The sequence below is a fragment of the Cheilinus undulatus genome, linkage group 14 (assembly GCF_018320785.1).
Source record: "Cheilinus undulatus linkage group 14, ASM1832078v1, whole genome shotgun sequence".
NCBI classification, from domain to species: domain Eukaryota; kingdom Metazoa; phylum Chordata; class Actinopteri; order Labriformes; family Labridae; genus Cheilinus; species Cheilinus undulatus.
Window position 1 is genome coordinate 29,653,114 of NC_054878.1, and position 8,570 is coordinate 29,661,683.

Here is an 8,570-nt window from a genome sequence, read left to right on the forward strand (position 1 = left end):
AAAGTATTAAACAACAAAACAGTGCCAAATAAAGTATTTTAGTGTTGTGTATCTGTGGTTCCTTTATAAACATACTCTCATTCCCTATTAAATATAGAGATTTTTATATATACATATATACAGTGCTTAACAAATTTATTAGACCACCACCCAAAGTAAGGTTTATGCCACAGCTGCCCTAAATTAACAGCATTGGTAATTACCAAAAATCATTTTTTATGTTTCTGCAGTGGTTAATGTATCTATATGTGAAGCTCTTTAACCCAAATGATATTTCTAATGCTAAAATATAATTAATATTGCTATCCATGAATTTTCAAACAGTGTCATGTCTGATGGCCAAAAAGCACAATTTTAGTCCGAGCAGACAAAGAACTTTCTTCCTCTTGACCATGGAGTCTCCCACATGCCTTTTGGCGAACTCTAGTTGAGATTTTGAGACTTATATTTTTCAAGAACCTTTTCTCTGAGTTGCTTGGGGTGTTCTTTTGTCTTCACGGTGTAATGGTAGTCAGGAATACTGATTATCTAGTGACTGGACCTTCCAGACACAAGTGTCTTTCTGTTTTCACTTAAACATTAAAGAGTTTTTTTGTAGGTTTGTTTTCAACAAGGGGGTAAAACATCCAAGAGGGTCAATACTTTTTATAGGCTCTGCAGTTAAAGACTTTTTCCTAACAGTCTTGTCTGCTTTTACTGAGGCATCAGTATTAGTTTCAGCCTGAGTTGTGGCCAATTAAAAACATCACGCTGGAGCTTTAGTTCTATATTACCCTTGACATTTAAACAGCTATCAATTCTATAAATGTGTCTGTGCCTTGCAGGATTCTTCCAAAATTTGCCTCTTTCTTTATAGGTCAAATAATTTTTTTTTAAACACATGAAAATAGTATTTACTCCAAAATTATTTGTTTTTCTCCATAAATAAACCCACTGGTATCAATGACAGCCAGAACCAAAGAAACCACAGCTCTTTGAAAAGAAGCCCTTTGTTTTCCACTGTGTCGTGTTCCTGGCAGGATGCATGATCAGTTTCTAAGGTCACAACAAGGTTCTGCTTATGCGGCAAAAAGCGATTGCTCAAAAGGAAATGTTAGTGTGCACATTCAAGAACAACAGTTTGTACAGTTGACTACATTCTTGAACGAGGTGTGTGCACACTGTGTTTGTGCTGAGCAGACTGTTATTCTTTTAGTGGCTCACAGTCCCCAGCTGGCACAGTTTCCAGGAACCAAGGAAGAGTTGCAGGAGAGAATGTGTTTTTGAACAACTGCACCACAGCCTGATGTGTCCTATAAAAACAATCCCTGTACTTAGTATGTGACTGGTAAGAGAAAGAAATTTGTATCTTCACACATTTCAATCATTAAAAACTTTAATGTTGCACTGCTGCTTTCTGCTTTGAATCCCTATAAAATGAGACAAGTAGCTGGCAAAAATGCCTCATATCTCACCCATACACTACCCACTTTACACCAGTGCCATTCTATAGCAGTTGAATACAGTAGTGTGCAATAACAAGCTAAGAGAGCTGCAGGGTCAGTAGAGCTAATGGGATGGGATGGAGATGTTGCATGTGGGCATAGAAGGCTCTGGACTTGTTGCCTCTGCTAACCAGATTGCCATGTCCAGTCATGCCCTGTAATCTAATATAGAAGCACAAAGAAACAATGCATCAGGTTAAGTCTCTCCCTTATGACACATGCTCTGTCCATTTAACCACGTAGACAACTCAGTCATGCCAAGAATACCAGGACCAAGCAATTTTAGTGAGATAAAGCTGAAAAGCAACAAAAACAATAAGCTGTTTTCTTCTCTCATGAGTCAGAACCTTGTACAGGGCAGTCAGATATGCTGCACTGTTGCCATTTTAGTTTTATTTCAGCAGTTTCTTATGGTGGTGGAATAGGGAGTACACAGGAATGATTTTTTAGATTTACAAAACTGCCTATGTGTTATCAAAAATGTGATAAAAAATGCTGACTAAGTCCTGACAGTGAGGAAACAATGGAAAAATGCCATGCTGTAGATTCACATGTGCTTTTCCATCTTATTAAAGGTGGCTGACTCAAATTGAAGAAGCAAATCTAAAAGCCTCAGCTATGCCACAAAAATGTGTCCTGTAATTCAACCAAGTAAAAATGAGGAAGAATGATAGGTTTTATACACAAATGTCACAGAATTGACCCTTTTCTGTATGGGGAATATCCTGAAAAAAACAGTTCCTCCCTCATATGCACAGCGTTACAAACCACATCCGTTTGTCCTGTGGTCAGGCCTGCATTTACTCAGCTGTCCAGCCAGCTGCTGGGATAGAGTTCACGGAGCATTTGATGCACCTCTATTATAGGCCGCTCAAGACAGAAGACTTGTAATGCTACATGCAACATTATAAAGTTATATGTTATTACTGCTATACATGCAACTGTGCCAAAGGTACAAGTGTTGAAAACTAGACAAAAGCTCAACACTGCCCCCTAGTGCTTCTAAGTGAAGACCAAACAACAATTGAAAAACACATTCGTGTTTGCAGAAAAAAATGTGAAAAAAAAATGCTGTTTTAAAAATTTTAATAATTAAAATAGATAACTCCAGCTTCATTTGAGATCAGAAAAACACGTTTTAAAAACAACAGATCCTCTGATGTGAGGAATCATAAGATTTAATTTATCACCCATCTTTTTCTTTTTGCTGAGTGACACATGATCCATTCCAGTGTTTAACACATACATTTCATTCATTCCCTCTTTTTATTTCTCATTCAAAATGCCAAAGAGGCCATCTCAAGAGGAGGGGAACCTTAAGGTTCAACCAGCTGTAGGATCAAAGTTGTGTTTTCTGAGAAGAACCTCATGTTTCCCAGTAGAGGTCATCTTGTTTGAGGCTGTTTCTAAATTTCTGCGTCTCTCTGAGGAGCTGCAGGTTGTTTTGAAAGGTCCCACTTTTTTCTCCTTTCTGCTTGTTTTTAACAGGAGAAGGAGCCGGTGGTTTAATCCTGCTTGGTTTCTTGGTTGTGTGTTTGTCTGGACAAGGTTGACTCTGGGTCAGCTGTTTGATCTGTCAAGGAGGCAATAAATAAATAAATAAATAAACACTGACACAAAATGACACTGGATTTTCTTGAACTTATGTTTACATACTGCACTTTAGCGAAAACATTTTTATAAACGTGACTGATTTTTTTTTACACTTACTGTTCCCTGGTGTTTGTGGAGCTTGGTGATCTGAGCTCCTTTCTTCTCCATTCTGGCTGACAACCTCTCCAGCTCTTCCTGAAGATCCTGCCTCTGCTCCTGAGTTTTGGCAGCATCAATCTGACTCACTAACTCCTGATGCTCACTGACAAAATAAATTAAAAAATGTTGATGTTTTGTACAGTTGTGAAAATAACAACTGACAACATTAAAATCAAAATTAATCCAGTTCTGATTTTTTTTCTTCACTTTTCATTATTCTTCATGTCTGTTTTTGCCCCAAATGGGAACTGGACTTGGTTAAAGTTAATGCTATCCAAGTCCAGTGTCCCATTTTGGATAAAGTTATGGATAACCATGAAATGGATGACTAAAAACCAACATAGACTTAACATCTGTTGTCCAAATAAACTATGAGATTTTATGCATTTGAATTGTTGATGGCACTCTTTCCCTAAGAGACATTGTAAAATCCCTATACAAAACAGTTTGACCAACAAGTGACATCTACCGCTCAGTAAGAAACTTCCTCTCTGGAATGGAAGTCAAGTACACTTGTTTGCCAGCTTTAAAGGTGAGATGTGCAGAATTTTTTCACTGGAATTTAATGACTGCTAGTATGTAATACTTATTCTTGAATTGAGTTCATTCATTACCTCAAATATTTCCAACTTTTTTCAAAGTCTGAGAAATGTTTTATCTTTATAGTTGTAGCAGTGCATTTCATGTCATGGTGGCTACCATGACAGAACCACTATGACAGATATATCTATATGGTATGTATAATGTTGCCATGGAAATACAGGATGTCACATCAAAGGAAACATGAACTGCTGCAAAGAGCTGTCGCATCTTGATCATGTTTGTGTCTACTTACAATGGACCATGATTATCTCTCTGCACGGGGAACTCCATCCTTCCACCCACCGATGGCCATATTGGGGATACAGACCAGGTGTGCTGCTCAGCTCTGCCCGCCTCTTGTTGTTTGTCCATAAGGCTACTTGTTTGTGAATGAAGGCTTTTTTGATAAAAACTGCTCTACATAAGCTGTACTTACTAAACAGCAAGTGACTGTTTTGTATCATGAATTAGATTTACATAATGAGGGAGAAAATCTTTTAAAGAGGCCTTCCTGGTTAACACTGTGAGATACTCTCAAATCACTCTGGGATTGCTTGCAGTGGTAACCACGAATGCCGTTTTTAACAGCTTTTCTCCCTCATTATGTAAATGTAATTTATGAAACAAAAACAGTGGTTTACTGTTTAGTAAATATACCTTATGGAATAAACAAAAAAACAAAACAAGTCGTAAGCAGTGGAGGTGAGCAGAGCCTGAGCAGCGCATCTCTACCCATCATCTTTTACTACTGTTGTGATTGAGAGCCCCCTAGAGGCAGAGTTTATATACGTTACTTTTAAATTGATATAACAGATAAACTGACATTTGTGTGTGTCATATTATTTGCCATCGGATTCATGTTTGTTAGCAGGGCCAATATACACACAGATTTTCAAGCAACGCATCCCTACTAAATACTTAAATGTTCCGAAATCTTACTCACAAGCTCATTTGTCCCAGCTCATCCTGCAGAGCCAGTAGCAGGTCAGACAATGAGCCCAGTGGATGATCTGCTTGTTTGGGCTTCTTTTCAGGCATGTGAGCAGCAATGGTGGATTGCTGAAAGTGTTTCTGGAGGCTCTTTTTAACTCCAGCACTGGACATGTGCAGAGAGCTCACATGCTGACACAGCTGGGGCTGATGGTGTTTCATCATGTGAAGGATACTTTGCAAATTGGCATGGACTGAATGGCTTGGGCTGGTTGACTGTGAATGCAAGGGAAGTAATCAAAATTAGTAAACTGTAAAAAAAAAAAAAAAAAATACAGTAGATATCTTATGTTTTATGGTTCAAGGGCATTAGAAATAACTTACAGTTCCTGCAACAAAGGGCATTTTGAAATTTCTGGATCCACTTGGTGATGCAAGTTCATTCTGCCTTTGGGTTTTCTGCAGAAGAAGACAGCAGTTATCACCTCTTTGTGCAAACAAACACTATTTTAATCAACTAAATACAGCCAGTTTTTAGGCATTAAGTAGGAAAAGTACATTGGTTGTCTTTTTTATTTTCTTTGGCTTTGTTTCTTCAGAAGTTTGCAACGATAGACGAAGGTTTGTGTCCAACTCTCTCTGCAGCTGTGGACATAAAAATAGATGCATGGTTGGAATCAACGTAAAAATTTTTTTTAATCAAACCCCAAACCATTTGAAATAATCCAGACATTGATAATAGGAAGTCAAGTGGTGGGATATACATGTAAAACGCAAATTTATAAAAACAGCTGTTAATTATTATTTTCGCATTTATTATAACATAAAAATTTTGGAGATAGAGAAATTAGACAACTGTGCAAAAGTATTAACTGTCATGTCACAGACCTCATCAGCTTTCTCCTGCACAAGTTTACGCTCATGCTCCTCTCTCAGGAGTTTTTGCTCCAAGATGGAAAGTTTCCTCTGAGAGTAAAATTGCAGAAAAACAAAGATTGTCAGTTAGATTGTGATGTTTTGTTTTATGCCTAAAAATTTAAGAACCATGGATTACCTCTGCCAGGGTTTGGGTCACGCTCAGTTTGAGACACTCTGATTCAAGTTTTTCCAGCTTTTCCTGCTGAGATTGGCTGTTTGAACTACTTGGCTGTTGGTTCTGAAGTAGGAAATTAAACATGGTTAATATGGCAAAGCATGCACATAGCTATCTAATATGTATGCTCTTCATAGTATAAGAAGAAATATGAAAAAAGTAATGAAACTTAGGTAACAAAAAAGGGTAAGGATATAATGAGTTGTACACCAGTTTTCAACACTACACAACAAAGTTCTCTATAAAATGATATGCTGATAGTTCCAGATGAGTATTTTTTGTTTCTATTCTATTGTATTACCTGATTCTCCGTGGCAACGTTCCTCTCCCTCTTAGCATTTTCAACCATCTTCCTCATGTAGTCCAGCTGCTTCTCAAGAACCTTACAGCGAGCCTCTGCAGACTGCAGCTTTGAGTCGATCTCTGTTTTCACAAACACATTTATTCAAATGTCATCTATGGGAAACATTTTTTTAAAAATGTGTAAGAAAAACTTCTCCTTTCCTTTTCATCCATTTCTTACCTTTTCTGCCAGAGTTGTCTGTGTCAGGCTGGCTTGCTGCTGTTTTACTGAGCACTGAGTAAGAAGATGTGGCATGTTGATGTTTTTGAGCATTGAGGGAAAACTCCTGGTAGCATTTTTCTGTTTGTATCCTCTCCTTCTCTAAACATCTGATTTTCTCCTGGAGCGTCTTGAGTGCTTCAACAACACCTGCTATGTACAGTATGATAAATAGTGATAAGAGTTCCAAGGTAATTGGCAAAGTGTGAGGGATAAAAAAAATATTACAAAGATAAAAGCAATACCTTTGCTGTCAACGTTTTGTTTGGAATTAGACATCCGCGGCCTAATCACCTTTGGGTCCATGCTGGCTGATGAGTGTACTGGGAACTCCGGCTCCAGCTGTCTTGGTAGTATCCTATCTGGAGGTTGGTAATAGCTTCCAATGTAGCTGTTTTTGGATGGTGAGTCTAAAAACTAGAGAATAAAGGAAGAAGTCAGCTTGATTTGAAAGCATATAAAGAAAATAAATACAAGTGCTGAGCTCATAAAAAGTTATAAATTTCACAAATAAATCTGTCTTATTGGTATATCATTCTAGTACTCCTTTTGTTTCTGTAAGTAGAACCGACGGACAGTAATTGGCAATAGGCTAACTGGATACAGGCGTATTTTTTGTTGTCAAAATAACAGTTGTGAATATCGGCAGGCATTTTAAGAACTATGGATATAGATGATTCATTTCTAAAGCTCATATCTGCCAATACTAACATCATGCGCATCCCTATTGTTTTTCTATGATGAAGACCATTTCTCTACAAAGCAACAGAAATTAGCAATTTATCATTGGAAAATATGCACTGCTATCCCAACATATAAAGATAAATGGGTCGAACTGGTGGGTGAGAAAAAAACATGAACTTACTCATTATCCAGGTAAAGGGAGAAAAGGAACTGTACATTGTTTGTACTCTTAGGGCTCCCGTAAAACAGAATACCGCATCGATTTATATGGGAATACGTTTTAACTTAACGGGTATTTCATAACCCTAGTTTTAGGATTGAACAACCATTGTCTTCAAAAATCCCCAAATAACTTATAATACATCAGCGTGACTACTAAATTCATGTTGACCCTTACTTCAGATTACCTAGCTGCAACGACAACTACACGAAAGTAAACAATACCAGAGGAAATGAGTGTTAGCCACATTCACAGCTAACGGCTGATTATTAAATCTTACCTGGTCGTAATGAGCTTCCATTCTGCGAAAAAAATGATCTGACTTGTTTCGAGAAGAATCATATATCTCCAATAAAGCTCCCAGGCTGATTATACATACATGATTCTACTTTTATGTCTCTAACTGACTTCACCGATCGACTCAGTTCCTGCTGTCACCAACAGGCAGTCCGGACTTTTTAAATTTCCCTCCTCTTTGGCGCCCTCGTCACTGTGGTTCCGCCTGCGCACTGTTCCCTCCTTCAGATCTCCAATCCACAGTGATACCTACTGTAAGGTAGGTAAGGATTAATGCCTAGAGTAACTATGTTTTTCCAAAGAGAAACCATCTAACACTTACGATATCTATAAACAACACGAATAACAATTTCAATATGGTTATTTTTAGTGAAGTTAATGATGACTAACTGCAACTGCCCAGTTTTATATTATACTATACATTTTTAGAAATGGAAAACTACATACAGTATATAGAAGAGGCAAGAGGTACTCCTTTTCCCAGAGTAGGGTGCCAAAATCCACACGATCCTAAAGCTCCCTAAAGGAGCTTTAACCTTTCTCTCTAAAAATAAATAATATTCAACTTACACTCTTCACATTTATGACATTTTCAAAGACTAATGCAATATAACATGTTGGTAAGATTGTGCTTGAGATAATATTCATCTTTAAAGAGAAGAAAGAGAAATACGGCAAACTCACTGTTTTCATACCCTTGAAGAAAATCTGGATGTTTATTTCTGCCCAAAATGCTAACATAAAGAATTTTTTCGACTTCAAACACCTACAAAAACAAACTCATGGCCTACAACACAATTATTAGCCCAGTGTCCATTTCAGTAGCAATTCAGTTGCTCCCCTTCCCACATGGTCTACAGTATTAAATGATGAAAAGCATCAGATAACATGTGAAGTTGTCCTTTTTATCCTCAGATAAAATCTTTATGGCCTTTATCACTATTTCATGTAAAAAGGAGCCGTCAA

General features: G+C 37.5%; 1 protein-coding gene across 2 annotated transcripts; it reads right to left on the reverse strand.

Moving 5' to 3' along the window:
* Positions 1-2,553: 2,553 nt before the first annotated feature.
* Positions 2,554-7,770, reverse strand: cep57l1 (centrosomal protein 57, like 1). 2 transcript variants are annotated; one of them, XM_041804769.1, is made up of 11 exons: positions 7,588-7,770; positions 6,649-6,820; positions 6,365-6,553; positions 6,143-6,264; positions 5,803-5,904; positions 5,637-5,714; positions 5,307-5,393; positions 5,133-5,207; positions 4,762-5,024; positions 3,195-3,339; positions 2,554-3,057 (listed from the first exon to the last, which is right to left on the reverse strand). In XM_041804769.1, the coding sequence occupies exons 1-11, from the start codon at positions 7,606-7,608 to the stop codon at positions 2,851-2,853; spliced, it is 1,461 nt and encodes a 486-aa protein (XP_041660703.1). In that variant the 5' UTR covers positions 7,609-7,770; the 3' UTR covers positions 2,554-2,850. The 2 variants fall into 2 exon arrangements, with proteins under 2 accessions (XP_041660703.1, XP_041660702.1); XM_041804768.1 differs by having other exon boundaries at positions 6,365-6,556.
* Positions 7,771-8,570: the final 800 nt, after the last annotated feature.